Below are 17,031 nucleotides of genomic sequence, written 5' to 3'. Positions count from 1 at the left end.
GCAAGTATTCCTTCAAAACTAATATCTAGCTTGTGCAACTGCCACTGCTCCTCCGAACCGTTATGCATTCCCCCAAGACTGGTAAGGACACGGACTAGTTAATATGAAAAGCTGCCACTACCTTAGGAAGGCAGGCAGGCACCGGGTGTAAGGCCACTTTTTCTTCAGAGAAGGTCAGAAAAGGTTCCATGCACAAGAAGGCCTGCAATTCCAACTGTTTTTATCTACCCCTCTCTAGACCCCCGCAGGACCCTTGCCCACGGAGGTGTACAGAGGGTTTGTTCTTCTAAAATCTTGTTAATCACTCCCTCCCTGAATTCCAGTGACACCCCATTCCATGGTGTTATGTCTCGGGGTTCTAAGAAGCGCCTCCGGTCATGGAGGCATGGGGGGGGTGGGGGTGACAGAAGGCGCAGTTCAAATCTAATTCCCATGACCACAGCTTTCTGTCTATCTGGATCTAAGTGAATCTTTGGCCATTTATGTTCCCACATGAAATCTATGTGAGTGAGAAAGAATCTTACTTGTGAGTGTAGTATTCTGTGAAACAGGTGGAGGAGAGAGAATAGATTGAAACAGAGACTAGAGCAGTGTAAAATAAATAATCTTTTATTCTCACCCAATCAGGACTTCAATTTGGTACAAACATCAGACAGATTCTGGGTTCAACCGGCCAGAGCTTCGCCTTCAGAGATTTCGGTGGGGAAAGAAACCGATTTTAGCTCAGCTCTGCATTTCTTCTATAGTATTTCTTCCCCATACAAGTCAATTGGAGAGAGACTTTTTTTCTAATCTTTCTTCATACTTAACCGCAGGTCAGGTGCCCACCTGCCCCTGCTCTCAAAGATTTCTTCATAGTGCCAATTTCAACACTTTTAAAACCTCTTTCCTAATATTGAGAGATATCTGTGTCTTTGTATCTTGTGATACTGGGAGCCATTTTATAAAGACGAACTCCATTTTAAGAACCAAGCTTTTTACCATTTTTGTCATTAATTTCTACGTCTTAAGTGTTACACTCAATTTGAAAGTTGTACCAGGTTTCAATAAGATTCACCAAGCAGTCCTGCTCTTGCAGGCTCTCTGCTATAAGGCCATCAGCTGATTATCAGGCTTAGTCAGTGCTTTTCAGCTGTTTAAGCTATGTAACTTGGCCCACCACTATTCTAGTGGATAGATCTCAATCTAGGACACATATTAACACAACACACATACCTGGCAGACGAAAAAGTGACTAGAAAGACCGCATTCAAGATCAGATCCTTGAGGGGCTTGAAAGATGGATGCATCACAGCTTTCCAGACTAAACCAAGATCCCAAAGAGGGATCATCAGATGACGAGGCAGATAGATAAGGTAGACTCCTCTCAGAAACCGGATGAGCGGCCAGGGACCTTCTCTTGAACCAACCCAGAAAGCTCGATAAGGCAGTGACCTGTACCTTGAGAGAGGCGAGCGCCAGGTACTTATCCAAGCCACCTTGTAGGAGATCCAAAATCTGAGGTACCGAGATGCGCAAGCAAACCACCTAGTGATCCTAACACCAACTCTCAAACATACACCAGATGCAAATATAGGCTAAAGAAGTAGACCATTTGAGATCAGAGCATAGTTAAAATCACTTTACCTGAACAGTCTCATTTCCTCAAAGAGCTAAGTCGTAAGACAAACCCAAGCTGGATCATGCATTCGCACTGGTCCCTGAACTAGGGGTTCCGAGACACCAGAAGCTGCAACTGATCCTCTGAGACAAGATGCATCAGATCTGCATACCAACGTCACATATTCTTTAGATGATTCTTCCCACCAAGGGCCACGGGGGAAACACATGTGTGCTGCTCACAGGTCTGACAGATGACACTCCGCCCAAACCATTAAGAAGAGCTGCTTCTTCTGCCAGAGAACTACTATTTGTGCCACCCTGATGATCAACATATGCTACGGCTATCATGTTTTCGGACAATAACTGAATCGCTCTGCCCTCAAGCCGACTCTGAAAGGCCAGAAGGGCCAGGCAAAGTCACCTTGGTTTCCAGTCTACTAAGCTTCTGGTCCACTGAGCTTCCTCCGAGGACCAGAGACCCTGCACACGGTGACCCAAACAGTAGGCCCTCAGCTCCTGAAACTCGCATCCATAGTAACCATCAGACGATTTTGTAAATCTGGACTGACCCCTCTGGTTAGACTGAGAAAATCAAGCCACCATCTCAAACTGCGCCTTTCCTGACTCCAGAACGGTAGTGTATCTCCAGGGACTGGGTCTGAGGGCAGACCTCTGCAGTGGCCTCGTATGCGCCCCCATCAACTGAGCTACTCCCACAATGAGTCAAAACACCCCCCCCCCCCAGATTTTCCAAGGACTCAGATGGATAGAATGACTGCATTGACTATCCAAACCAAGGATGTCCAGGAACTGTATACCAGCCTCATGGTGACTCGCATGCTCTCCTGGTAAGATTTTGCTCAAACCAAACAATCATTCAGATACAGATGCACCAGAATGCTCTCCTTAAGAAAAGCTGCCACCACAACTACAATCACCTTGGAAAATGTGCAAGGCGCAGTCGCCAGACCACAGGGAAGTGCATAAAACTAATAGTGTTTCCCTAAAATGGCAAAACAAAGGAAATCTGATGCATTTCAGTGACAATCTAACAGGGTGGGGATGGAGGTGGATGGGTGAGACAGGGGGATATGCATGGAGAGAGGAGAGTGACAAACAAAGCAGTACAATTTACAATTTTATGGCTTATAATGGGCTAGAAAGCCCAGATCTCTGTTAAGTCCTGTCTGGTGGGTGTCAAAATATTTAATCATTCTGACTTCAAAGGTCTTACGTTCCTGTATTGTTTTAAAGTTACCTTTCAGGATTCTTACTGTGAAATCACTAGTACAGTGTTCTGTTTTTGTAAAGTGTTGCCCCACAGGCGTGGCATCCTGGCTGGCAATGGCATTTTCCATATGATGTCTATGTAAGTTAAATCTTGTTTTTAGCATCTTGCTTGTTTCTCCAATATAGCATCCTTGGTCACATTTTTTACACTGGATGATGTATACCACATTGGAAGATGAGCATGTGAAGGATTCCTTTATGTTGAATGTTTTTCCTTTGTGAATGACTGTGGGGTCCTGCCAGATGTTTTGGCATATGACAGTGAAAGTCTCCATGTGAAAACTGGGCACCTTGAGAGCACAACCAACTCCCTTCAGATCCAGAATGGGCTGAAATGTACCTTCCATTTTAGGAGCCATACAACAAAATTGAGTAGTAGCCCCATTCCTAGCTCCTTACATGGAAAAGAACACATAGCCCACAACTGCAACAGACTCCCAAATGGCCTCCATCTTTACTCGGGACCAATGGGACTCCAGAAGGTGTCCACCAAAGGACTGGCAAACTCCAAAGCTATCTCAAATGATTGAGGATCCAGTGGTCTGGAGTTATCTAGGCCCATCTGCAACAGAAGTCCCACAAACGAGCACAGATACCAGAGGTTGGGTCCCAACACCTGCACTGGGCTCCTTGCCTCTCCAATGGCATAATTGGAACCAGAGTCTCTGCTACCATGCTGGTCTCCGTGAAAGGACTAAGAGTGCTGAAAGAACCTACTGTGCTGTCTACTACTTACTCTTCCTGGACGATAAACACCCAGCATCTCAAAAATGACCCCTAGTGGCTGTCAAACCTCGCCCCATTGCCTTTGGGCAATCCTACGGCAGGTAAGAGACCTTAGTCTTGTCCAGACTCTTCCTAACTTATCAAGCTCATCATCAAAACAGAAGAGTCCTTGAAATTTGCTCAACTTCGACTTGAAAGCCACATCAGCTGACCATCATTGAAGCCACTCCAAGGGCCATGGATTTCGCCAAAGCCCTGGGCAAATCAAAGTGCATTGGCCAAATATAAACAGCTGATTTCCGGCTTCATCAGTTCACGATCAGCCACAGAGAAATCATCAGAAGTCCTGTCCAAAAATTTCTCAGCCCAACGAAAACAAGTCCGGGATACAAAACCACCACAAATGGCCGCCTGCACCATCAAAAAATATCCATCTTGTGATCCAGCGGATATTTTAGGGCTGTACCACCATCCACAGGAATCGTAGTCTTATTTACTGCCAAAACTACCGCATCCACCGCTGAAGGCTTCAATAGCACTCTATCCTGTTCTGGGACTGGATAAAACCTGATCATGGAGTGTCTAAAGGGAGTGTCTAACAAATTCCATTGTGCCTGAACAATATCACAGATATCCTGATGCATGGGGAAGGACCTACCAGTCTTTCTGATGTTCTTAACCAGAGGACCCACCTTGCAAGATTCAGGGACACTGAGCTCCTCCTCATTAAATTCAAGGTAAAGGATACCAGCAAAATCAACTTCCTGTGAAAAACTGTGACTACAGAAACATCTTCCCTGGGGGAAGATTGTCCAAGCAAAGATGCTTCCTCTAAGATCTGGTCCTGCCCCAAATTTCTCCTGGAAACAGATCCCCTTACATAAATACATAGTATTGCCATACTGGGCAGACCAAAGGTCCATCAAGCCCAGCATTCCATTTCCAACAGTGGCCAATCCAGGTCACAAATACCTGGCAAGATCCTGAAAAAGTTCAATACATTTTATGCTGCCTATCCTAGAAATAAGCAGTGGATTTTCCCCAAGTCAATTTAATAATGGTCTATGGACTTTTTCTTTAGGAAGCCGTCCAGACCTGTTTTAAACCCCGCTAAGCTAACCGCCTTTACCACATTCTCTTGAAACGCATTCAAGAGTTTAATTACACGTTGAGTGAAGAAACATTTTCTCCGATTTGTATTAAATTTACTACTTCTCAAAAAGGGATCCAGTCTCCAAGACCGAGGGCCTCATTCTTCCACTTACTGGGAGAATCCCTGCTGCTTGAAGAGAGCAGAACCCCCCCCCCCCCCCCCAAAGGTGGCTCTGGCTAACGGAATGAGCACTCTGCACATCTCTAAGTTCAGTCCCTGAGGGGATAATGGCAGGATCCAAATGTAGGGACTGGTCAGGAGCAGGCAAAGAAGAATGCAAGATGGTGGTGGTTCCTGTTGAAAATGCAATGCTACTAAGGTTGGGGGTGCCGAGTCTCCATGAGCACCATCTGAGGCAATAGCACCCTGCCTCTGGGAAACCACTGCATGCTATAAACTTGCAAGCCCTAGAAGTGCTGACAGGCAGAGCACTTATAAAAGGCAGTCAGAGCTCATGACTGCTGCGACAGGACTTCTCCCCTCCCACCCCCTGTACACCTCAAACCTGACTGGGCAAGCTGTGTGAGAAGACAGCTCAACAAAGCACTAAGACAGGTAGCGCTTTTCATTTCCACTGTCCCCTCTGCCACTCAAGGCTTTCTCCTCACCAGAAGGGTCAAGGCATACTACAGAAGTTCAGCTCCTGTCTAGAGGTGCCAGGAGAAGGAGGGACTTGGCCAACTGAGTGTGACACTCCCACACAGGCCTCAGCTTCTGATAGTCAGCCAGAGACTTGAAAGGAGCACAGCTTCAGCTGAAAATGCACTGCCATTTTCAGCCAATACAGAGGCATGCCAAATCTGGATTTGGAGCCGGTTTTAGCGCAGAAGCCAAAACTGAAATACAATGGCCTCTAGACTAAACATGCTTTACTTTTTTGGCACAATGCAGAAATAAGACTGATCTCATCAATAAGGAGCAATGACCAAGTCTTACCTCAACATGCACTGCATGGACCCCAGCTCTACCTGGGAAACTTCTCTTTTAAATGAGTGCTAAACCTCCACAGATCACACCCACCCACTTGACACCTGCTTTTCTGCCTGCTCCCAAGCCAGACCAAACGCAATGGCTGACACACTCAACAGCCATGTCTTACCTGCAGTATTACGTACCATTATTTCTAGAGGTACTATAAGCAAGTGGAGGGAAAGAGGGAGACTGTGATCACTTCAGACCCCCTGACCAAGTCCCAATCTGATACAACATTGCAGGAGACGAGGAGGTAGTTTGGGAAAAGGCTGCAGTGAATGCTTTTTTTTCCCCCCAGCTTCCTCATGAAAAACTTTTAACTGCTGGAGAGAAATACTGAGGAGCTGAAGGAAACACCAGTCTCCTTGAAGGGGAGTGAAATCAGCTCGAGTATTTTTTTTCTGGCTCCATTTGCTGGAAGAAAGAAATGGACTGATCTGGCATAGACAATAAGGAACGACAACTTAAAAAAAAAAAAAAAAAAAGCAGGATGCTCCACGACATTCTGATTCATAGTCTTGTGATCTATTCATTAATATATAACTATCCTCTTTTCATACCGTGCTCTCTCTTTTCCTCTCAACCTCAGTATCACTTGGATTCTCATCTTCCACCTCGCCTTCTTCCGTCTCATCACCAGAACTATCGTCCTGTCTGTCTAAAAAGAAACAAGAAAACATTCTTAATCTGAGAAAAAAAAATCTTATCTTCTTTATACCAAGAACACCTGCCAAGTTAACTCTTTTCTCAGGATTAATGATTTCCTGTACTAGCTCTTTAAAGGGTCAGATTAATTCTGCATTCCACTTTTTCTTTTATGAACAAAACAGCAGCAGCACCCAAAATGATTTTAAAAAAGAGCATTACTACTACTAATAGCATTTGAATAGCGCTACCAGACGCACGCAGCGCTACTTTAAAGTGAAAACGAAAATGGCTGCTGATAAAAGGCTACTGTTCTTCTAGTCTGCCCATTCCATGTGTCTACCTACTCCAGAAGTGCAGACTCAACATAATATTCTATTCTATTTACATCACTTATATTATGTATTTAACCACAGCTGCAAAGCAGATTACACTAAGAATCACTTCTAATAGAAAAGAATTATATTTACAATACAAAATTCAATCAGTATTTTATGAATTGAAAAAAAATGCTCAAAAACTCAACACAAAGAAAACAAATGGGTTTTTAAAACTCTGTGAAACTGTAAATATGATGTGATCTGTCTAATATGAACTACTACTACTATTTAGCATTTTTATAGCGCTACAAGGCATACACAGCGCTGCACAAACATAGAAGAAAGACAGTCCCTGCTCAAAGAGCTTACAATCTAATAGACAAAAAATAAATAAAGTAAGCAAATCAAATCAATTAATGTGAACGGGAAGGAAGAGAGGAGGGTAGGTGGAGGCGAGTGGTTACAAGTGGTTACGAGTCAAACGCAATGTTAAAGAGGTGGGCTTTTAGTCTAGATTTAAAGGTGGCCAAGGATGGGGCAAGACGTAGGGGCACAGGAAGTTTATTCCAGGCGTAGGGTGCAGCGAGACAGAAGGCGCGAAGTCTGGAGTTGGCAGTAGTGGAGAAGGGAGCAGATAAGAAGGATTTATCCATGGAGCAGAGTGCACGGGAAGGGGTGTAGGGAAGGACGAGTGTGGAGAGATACTGGGGAGCAGCAGAGTGAGTACATTTATAGGTTAGTAGAAGAAGTCTGAACAGGATGCGAAAACGGATAGGGAGCCAGTGAAGGGTCTTGAGGAGAGGGGTAGTATGAGTAAAGCGACCCTGGCGGAAGATGAGACGGGCAGCAGAGTTTTGAACCGACTGGAGAGGGGAGAGGTGACTAAGTGGGAGGCCAGCAAGAAGCAGATTGCAGTAGTCTAAACGAGAGGTGACAAGGGTGTGGATGAGGGTTTTGGTAGAGTGCTCAGAAAGAAAGGGGCGGATTTTACGGATGTTGTAAAGAAAGAAACGACAGGTCTTGGCAATCTGTTGGATATGAGCAGAGAAGGAGAGAGAAGAGTCAAAGATGACCACAAGGTTTCGAGCTGAGGAGACAGGGAGAATGAGAGAGCCATCAACAGAAATAGAAAACGGGGGGAGCGGGGAGGTGGGTTTGGGGGGGAAATGAGAAGCTCGGTTTTGGTCATATTTAATTTAAGGTGGCGTTGAGACATCCAGACAGCAATGTCAGACAAGCACGCTGAAACTTTGGTTTGGATGCAAGGTGAGATATCAGGGGTAGAAAGGTAGATTTGGGAGTCATCAGCATAGAGATGGTAGGAAAAGCCATGGGATGAGATTAATGAACCAAGGGAAGAAGTGTAGATAGAAAAGAGGAGGGGACCAAGAACAGAACCCTGAGGTACGCCGACAGGCAGAGGGATAGAAGTAGAAGAGGATCCACCAGAGTGAACACTAAAGGTGCGGAGGGAGAGGTAGGAAGAGAACCAGGAAAGGACAGAGCCCTGGAATCCAAGTGAGGACAGGGTATCGAGAAGTATGCTGTGATCGACAGTGTCAAAAGCAGCGGAAAGATCAAGAAGAATGAGGATGGAATATTGACCTCTGGATTTAGCCAGTAATAGGTCATTGGAGACTTTAGTAAGCGCAGTTTCGGTTGAGTGGAGAGGGCGAAAACCAGATTGTAGTGGGTCAAGAATAGCATGTGAGGAGAGAAAATCAAGGCAGCGGCGGTGAACAGCACGCTCAAGTAATTTGGAGAGAAAAGGAAGGAGGGAGATGGGTCGGTAATTAGAGGGACAAGTAGGGTTGAGTGAAGGCTTCTTAAGGAGAGGTGTGACCACAGCATGTTTAAAGGCAGCAGGGACAGTTGCAGTGGAAAGTGAGAGGTTGAGAATGTGACAGATAAAAGGAATAAGAGCAGGAGAGATGGCATTAAGAAGGTGGGTGGGAATGGGATCAGAGGAACAGGTGGTACATTTTGAGGAAGAAAGGAGAAGTGTAGTTTCCTCAATAGTAACTTCAGGAAAGGAGGAAAGGGAATGAGGGGAAGGAGAGAGGGGAACGGACTAGTGGAGGGAGAGGTGGTGAGGTAGAGAAAGCAAGGTTTATCTTTTGAACCTTGTTGTGAAAGAATTCAGCAAGGGTCTGAGGAGAGAGTTCAATGTGGTGAAGAGACGTCGAGGATTAGAGCCAAGAGAGTTGGTCAGTTGGATATAATAATCCTGTTTGGCACGTAAAAGAGCAGATTGGAAGGAGGTCAGCATGAACTTAAAGTGTAAGAAATCAGCAAGGGCCTGAGATTTCCGCCAGAGGCGTTCGGCGGAGCGGGTACAGGAACGTAGGTATTTATTTATTTACGTCAATTTATATACCGTATCTTATTGCTACTGCAAGACAGAACGGTTTACAATTTATAAAAAGAAGCAATACAATAAGTACAAATTGGACAAACATTAGAACTCCAATCATTACAGGAAAGCACAGCAAACCCACAAACTAGCTACATAAGATGAAAAACAGTATAACTCATGATTAATATACAGGAGAACACCGAAAATACAAAATTAAATACATAATATAATCTACACAGACAAATAATACAGTTTTGATTTAATATATATTACAGATGCCCATTTATAACCTTTCTTCCATTATTCTAAATTCTGTTCTACATACTCGATAAAGTAGAAGGTTTTCAAAAGTTTCCGAAAATGAAAGTAAGATTTCTCAAGTCTGATCTCTTTTGGAAGACCATTCCAAAGAGCGGGAGACAAATAGAAAAAAGACGAATTCCGTGTAGATTCCCATCTAGTCCTAGCGAGAGGAGGAATCACTAACCTGTCTGTCAGGGATCTAAGGGTTCGTGTGGCAGTGTAAGGAATAGTTAGATTTGACAGACAGTCAGGATTTAGTGTATAAAAAGCCTTATGGGTCAAAACTAAGGCTTTAAACTTAACTCTTGCTTCAACCGGAAGCGCTGCGTATGCCTTGTAGCGCTATAGAAATGCTAAATAGTAAATAGTAGTAATGCAGTTGATGTAGTAAAGGTGTTACTCTGTCATCCCTCCGGGTCCTACAAATCATACGTGCTGCAGTATTCTGTATTCTTTGTAGTCGCTTCAAGCTAGTTTGAGTGATCCCTGAATATATGATATTACAATAGTCTAAGCGTGAGGTAATAAAAGCAGATGTCAACGTTTTAAGGGAATCCTTACTAATTGAATTCCTAACTGGCCGAAGTCTCCTAAGATGGAAAAAAGATTTTTTCACTACGTCAGATATTTGTTGCTCAAAAGTCAGAGCAGAATCGATTATAACCCCAAGGTATCTAAAAGAGTTAACTGTAGGGATGTTCTTGCCAAATAGCATAGGTACCACTGCTGGACATGTGCCCTGTCCTACTATCCAAGATGTTATAGTCTTATCTGGATTTAATACTAATTGATATGTTGTGAGCCAATCTGCCACTTTATCCAGACAAATTTGTAGCGGTGTAAGATCCATATTAGATGGTTTAACATAATGAATAAGAAGAAAATCGTCCGCATAAGAATAAAAACTAATACCCATTGTTTGAATGAGAGGTGCCAAGGGACTGACATATAGATTAAACAGTAATGGGGACAGGACCGATCCCTGTGGAACCCCACATGGTAGATTGTATATTGTAGAGGACGATTGCTGCTGAACTACTTTAAATGAACGTTTGGTAAGAAAAGATACAAACCATTTCATAATTGTCCCTGAAGGACCAATCTCACCTAATCTGTCAAGAAGTAGTTTATGATTAATTAAATCGAAAGCTGCAGATAGATCAAGTGAAACAACCAAGGTAGCGGATATTAGAAGTCAGCCAAGGTTGGGGTTTTGTACGCCTTACAGGGCGGGTCACCAAAGGTGCAAGAGTGTCTAAGGCAGAGGATAGAGTATTGTTGTAAGAAGAAACAGCCTCGTTGACAGATGTGGATGGTGCCACAGTAGAGAGGAGGTTTGAAACATGGGAGGATAGAGATGAAGGGAACAATATTCAAAATTTTAGCACTTTGGTACACAAAACAGCATTCCCAAACAGATTTTAATTTAACATTTTTCACTGAAGGAAAATCCAAAGTTAATTTGGAGCCACTTTTCAAAGATAATTGTGTCGGTGGAAGAGATGGAAGCTGAGTCACATTCTCTGATCCCAAACCACAAAAGCTCATATACCGGACATACTAGCTTACAATGAATACGCTCCTCTATTTTCAACCAATGTAGCTTAAATAACAATGGAGAAGCCTCCTGAAACTTACCCAATTTAAAAATCAGCATAGCTGCTGTATTTTGTAAAAACTGCATTGTTTTCTTTACATTCACATTACTATACAATTATTGTATTCCGATACAAGGAATTACAATAATCAAGATAGGCTGTTAAAACTTCCTGCAAAATAACTCGAGAATTTCCAGGACTCAAAAATTATCTTATAGCTCTTAATTTACATAAATTAAAAAATTAATTTCCGTACTAATTCATTCATATGTAGCTCAAAGACAATCGAGAATCTAAAGTCACCCCTGCAAAAACCCAGAGAGCGTTTGTGCATGAATGAGGAGCGGGACTTAGGTGCGATCGTATGTGATTACCTTAAGGTGACCAACAGGTAGAAAAGCTGACATTGAAAATTAGAAGGATGCCTGGTTGCCTAGGAGAGGAATGACCAGTAGGAAAAAGGAGGCAATGATGCTCCTGTATAAGACTGGTGAGACCTCATTTAGAACATTGTATACAATTCTGGAGACCACACCTTCAAAAAGATATAAATAGGAAGGAGTCAGTCCAGAGGATAGCTACTAAAATGGTCAGTGGTCTTTGCCATAAAGATCTCAATATGCCTTGAGAAACTTTTGCAGGAACATAGTTCAAAATAATTAATTTGGTATGGAGGTGTAAAGAGTTCATATAGTTTATCTAGTCTCACTGATTAAGAATGTATTCTTGATTGTCCTAATTTTTGTATTTTTACTTTCAATTTGTTCTTTATTCCTCCATTGATGTGGGCTGAAATTATTTGTATTGTTATTGCCTACCTCATTTTGAGGATTTTTCTGTATATTTGTAATTGCTTAATGCATGAATTTGAACATGTATATTTTAAAACTTCAATTAAAAAAAGAGCTCAATATGTATACTTTGGAAGAAAGGTGGGAGAGGGGAGATAGAGACATTTAAATACCTACGTGGCATTAATGCACAAGAAGCAAGTATCTTTCAACTAAAAGGAAGCTCTGGAATGAGGGGGCATAGGATAAAGGGGAAAGAGGACAGCCTCACAAGTAATCAAAGGAAATACTACTTCACAGGGTGGTGAATTTGTAGAATAGCGTCCTGGAGAAAAACTGTATCGGAAGTCAAGAAAGTTTGGGAAAAGTACACAGGATCTCTAAGGGAGAAAAAGGGATAGTAGATAGATGATATACCTCTTCATATGAGGAAAAAGGTTAGGACTCTTCAGCTTGGAAAAGAGACGGATGAGGGGAGATATGATTGAGGTCTACAAAATCTTGAGTGGTGTAGAGCAAGTAGAAGTAAATCGATTTTTTACTCGTTCCAAAAGTACAAAGTCTAAGGGACACTCAAGGAAGTTACATGGAAATACTTTTAAAACAAATAGGAAGAAATATTTTTTCACTCAACAAACAGTTAAACTCTGGAACTCTGCCGGAGGATGTGGTAACAGCGGTTAGCGTATCTGGGTTTGAAAAATGTTTGGACAAGTTCCTGGAGGAAAAGTCCATAGTCCGCTATTGAGACAGATATGGGGAAGCAACTGCTTTCCCTGGGATCTGTAGCATGGAATTTTGCCACAATTTGGATTTCTGCCAGGTACCTGTGACCTAGCTTGGTCAGTGTTGGAGGATACTGGGCTACATAGACCACTGGTCTTGATCCAGTATGGCTATTGTTATAAAGTTGGCATGAATGGGCAGACTGGTCTTTTATTTGCCTTCATTTTTCTACATTTCTATTGTGGAACACCTTTTTGATTTGAGAGGTTAAACCAACCAATCTCTGGCACTCTCCCCAAAAGCCTTAACTCCTAGTGTTGTGACAGCAAAATGCTGATTGGGCCATGGCTCCTGTGGTCCATCCCATTACTTCTATGCTTCACTGTACAGTGATGTGAAAAATGGAAAATCAGGAGGGGAAAGGGGGGGGGGGGGGGGGGGAGACTTTTATTGCACATGTGTCACACTGATTAGCTTCTGATCTTAAACAAAATGCAATATTAGAAAAAGGGAACCTGAGTACACACACAAGTTTTTAAAGTATTGCTCATTTATTTAAGGAACAAAAGTTATCCAACACCAGTATCACCCATATCATCCATGTATTAATCAACTGACCAAATTATGTGATAATCAGATTCAGCTGATTGAACACAACCAAACTTAATTGTGGCCAATTCTGTTGAATACAAATCTCATGATATAATGAGACTTACCATGAGAGTGAAGCAGTAATCACAAAGTGTCTACAAGAATGCTACGAATCAAGGAAATGCCAGGAAATGAAGAAAATAAAGTTATTGTTTATTTAAAAACTAGCCATACTGCCCTTTCAACAAGGTCAGAAATCATGTAGTGTGACATCTATGTAATAACAGAAGAAATCAAGTCGGGGGTGGGGAAGAGAGGATTTTTTCATTTCACTGTAGTTTGGCTAACTCAAGGAAGAAGGAGATAGTGGGACTTTATCTAGATCAAACAGAGACAGGAATTTCAACTCTTGTCCCAAACCTCTGAATTCCAGCTTAGTTTCACTCCAATTCTCATTTCAGAGTGCCAGTGAATGTTGATTGCAGCTTTCATGATTTTCATATGACGTAAAAGATGGCTCCAGTGGGGTTTGAATTAGAGATTAATCAAACATTCCCTTTGTATCAGAATGCACATTCAAATCATGATAAATCACGTGAGTTCAACAGCAGCCACATTAAAGTAATCAGAAGGAAAACCAGAGAGTGGACCATAAGAAAAGGTCAAGCAAAGTACTAATCCTGAGTTTCACTGGCTACAACCCAAGAATTGCCAACCTTGTGTTTGCATAGACAGAAGAGAAGGCAGCAGACCCCCCCCCCCCCAAAAAAAAAAAAAAAAAAAAAAAATCCAATACCTAGTCTGCCCATTTGTGCCTGCCTAATATGCTATCACAAGTTGTACAAAGGGAATTCATTTCCTAAGTCTGCCAATATTCCACCGTATTGCCTCTAAAAATTGCCCCAGTTATGTAATATAGATGTCACAGCCAGGCCATACACTATCAGGAAAACCAAGGATCCTGGGCGAAGGTCATGCATTTTCACCTTTAACAGGATCCTCATATTCAATGAATAAAACGCATGCATTTACACCACCTCATAACTTACTGGTTTTGACGTTTCAAGTTTAACAGTGGAGTGGAGGAGTGGCCTAGTGGTTAGGGTGGTGGACTTTGGTCCTGGGGAACTGAGTTCGATTCCCACTTCAGGCACAGGCAGCTCCTTGTGACTCTGGGCAAGTCACTTAACCCTCCATTGCCCCATGTAAGCCGCATTGAGCCTGCCATGAGTGGGAAAGCGCGGGGTACAAATGTAACAAAAAAACAGCACTTGATACAACGCCCATTGAAATCCTTCAGAGAGGTTTTCTCTCTAACCCTCATCATATTTTCAAGAGATCTCAGATGGTTGACTAAGATCATAACATGGTTTTCTTTTTACACAAATACAGTGGGGGAAATAAGTATTTGATCCCTTGCTGATTTTGTAAGTTTGCCCACTGACAAAGACATGAGCAGCCCATAATTGAAGGGTAGGTTATTGGTAACAGTGAGAGATAGCACATCACAAATTAAATCCGGAAAATCACATTGTGGAAAGTATATGAATTTATTTGCATTCTGCAGAGGGAAATAAGTATTTAATCCCTCTGGCAAACAAGACCTAATACTTGGTGGCAAAACCCTTGTTGGCAAGCACAGCGGTCAGACGTCTTCTGTAGTTGATGATGAGGTTTGCACACATGTCAGGAGGAATTTTGGTCCACTCCTCTTTGCAGATCATCTCTAAATCATTAAGAGTTCTGGGCTGTCGCTTGGCAACTCGCAGCTTCAGCTCCCTCCATAAGTTTTCAATGGGATTAAGGTCTGGTGACTGGCTAGGCCACTCCATGACCCTAATGTGCTTCTTCCTGAGCCACTCCTTTGTTGCCTTGGCTGTATGTTTTGGGTCATTGTCGTGCTGGAAGACCCAGCCACGACCCATTTTTAAGGCCCTGGCGGAGGGAAGGAGGTTGTCACTCAGAATTGTACGGTACATGGCCCCATCCATTCTCCCATTGATGCGGTGAAGTAGTCCTGTGCCCTTAGCAGAGAAACACCCCCAAAACATAACATTTCCACCTCCATGCTTGACAGTGGGGACGGTGTTCTTTGGGTCATAGGCAGCATTTCTCTTCCTCCAAACACGGCGAGTTGAGTTCATGCCAAAGAGCTCAATTTTTGTCTCATCTGACCACAGCACCTTCTCCCAATCACTCTCGGCATCATCCAGGTGTTCACTGGCAAACTTCAGACGGGCCGTCACATGTGCCTTCCGGAGCAGGGGGACCTTGCGGGCACTGCAGGATTGCAATCCGTTATGTCGTAATGTGTTACCAATGGTTTTCGTGGTGACAGTGGTCCCAGCTGCCTTGAGATCATTGACAAGTTCCCCCCTTGTAGTTGTAGGCTGATTTCTAACCTTCCTCATGATCAAGGATACCCCACGAGGTGAGATTTTGCGTGGAGCCCCAGATCTTTGTCGATTGACAGTCATTTTGTACTTCTTCCACTTTCTTACTATGGCACCAACAGTTGTCTCCTTCTCGCCCAGCGTCTTACTGATGGTTTTGTAGCCCATTCCAGCCTTGTGCAGGTGTATGATCTTGTCCCTGACATCCTTAGACAGCTCCTTGCTCTTGGCCATTTTGTAGAGGTTAGAGTCTGACTGATTCACTGAGTCTGTGGACAGGTGTCTTTCATACAGGTGACCATTGCCGACAGCTGTCTGTCATGCAGGTAACGAGTTGATTTGGAGCATCTACCTGGTCTGTAGGGGCCAGATCTCTTACTGGTTGGTGGGGGATCAAATACTTATTTCCCTCTGCAGAATGCAAATAAATTCATATACTTTCCACAATGTGATTTTCCGGATTTAATTTGTGATGTGCTATCTCTCACTGTTACCAATAACCTACCCTTCAATTATGGGCTGCTCATGTCTTTGTCAGTGGGCAAACTTACAAAATCAGCAAGGGATCAAATACTTATTTCCCCCACTGTACATATGTGCAATTATGTCTCCTCACAATGGTTTTGTTTTTCCATTCGATACACACCAAATTTTTTAGGGGATATTAAGGAATAAAAAGGAATTCACAGTTTTTCCTGGATCCATGTAGGCAGCCTCACACAGCTTTGTGCAGATTGTAGGCTCCAATTGCTCTGCGTGGAACTTCCTGTTTCAAATTTGCTGCTCTGCTGCTTTAAAAAACGTGCAGCGATTAGTCTGGCCAAAACCCTCACCAAAAAGGGAATCTGGTCTATAAAAGGAAATTGAATATTCAAAATAAATGTAACAAATGTGCATCAAATTTATAATCAGCCTTCTAAAACCTGGTCCAAATATTTCTGTTTATAAATATTGACTATTCTGTTTCAAGAATATAAAAACATAAGAAGCCATGCAGAGTTAAAGACCCAGCATCCTATCTCCGGCAACAGCTGCAGACCAAGGTCAAAACTATCCGATAGATCCCAAAAGCAGATCTATTTCTCATAGCTCATTTCCAGGGATGAGCAATGACTCTCCCAAGTTCACTTGGCTAATATTTTATTAGACTTTTCCTCCAGGGACTTGTTCTTTTTTTGAACATTATGTTAGTTGCTTTGACCGCATCCTCCAGCAACAGGTTCCTGAACTTAATTATGCTCTGAGTAGTAGGTAACAGTTTAGTTTCATGGCATGTCTTCTTGGCTTTTTTTTTTTTTAAAGGTTTAAAACAACCATTCCTTATTTAATTGTTCCAACCCACTCATAATTCTGTAATACAACTTCTACCATAACCTCTTTCAGTCTTATTTCATCAGAACATACAGTGTGCCTTATGGGGTCTATCGAGTTCTGCATACTGTTTCCGATAAGTGACAAATTTGGGTCACTAGAGGTACCTGCCAGATACTAATGGGGAGATCCCCTGTTGTTGTCTCGGAAGTGAAAGGCAGCAAACCCTAAGCCTTACTGCCTAATAACTGTTA

General features: G+C 42.8%; 1 protein-coding gene across 1 annotated transcript in view; it reads right to left on the bottom strand.

Moving 5' to 3' along the window:
* The window catches only part of NCBP3 (nuclear cap binding subunit 3), a 90,525-nt gene that overhangs the window by 52,181 nt on the left and 21,313 nt on the right, over window positions 1–17,031 (bottom strand). Inside the window, exon 6 of the mRNA XM_030185771.1 lies at window positions 6,304–6,401. Within this exon, the coding sequence (XP_030041631.1) occupies window positions 6,304–6,401 (98 nt within the window). The remainder of the gene's footprint in view (window positions 1–6,303; window positions 6,402–17,031) is intronic.

Source organism: Microcaecilia unicolor, chromosome 13 (genome assembly GCF_901765095.1).
Source record: "Microcaecilia unicolor chromosome 13, aMicUni1.1, whole genome shotgun sequence".
Lineage (NCBI taxonomy): Eukaryota > Metazoa > Chordata > Amphibia > Gymnophiona > Siphonopidae > Microcaecilia > Microcaecilia unicolor.
This window is presented reverse-complemented; position numbering and strand designations above follow the sequence as displayed.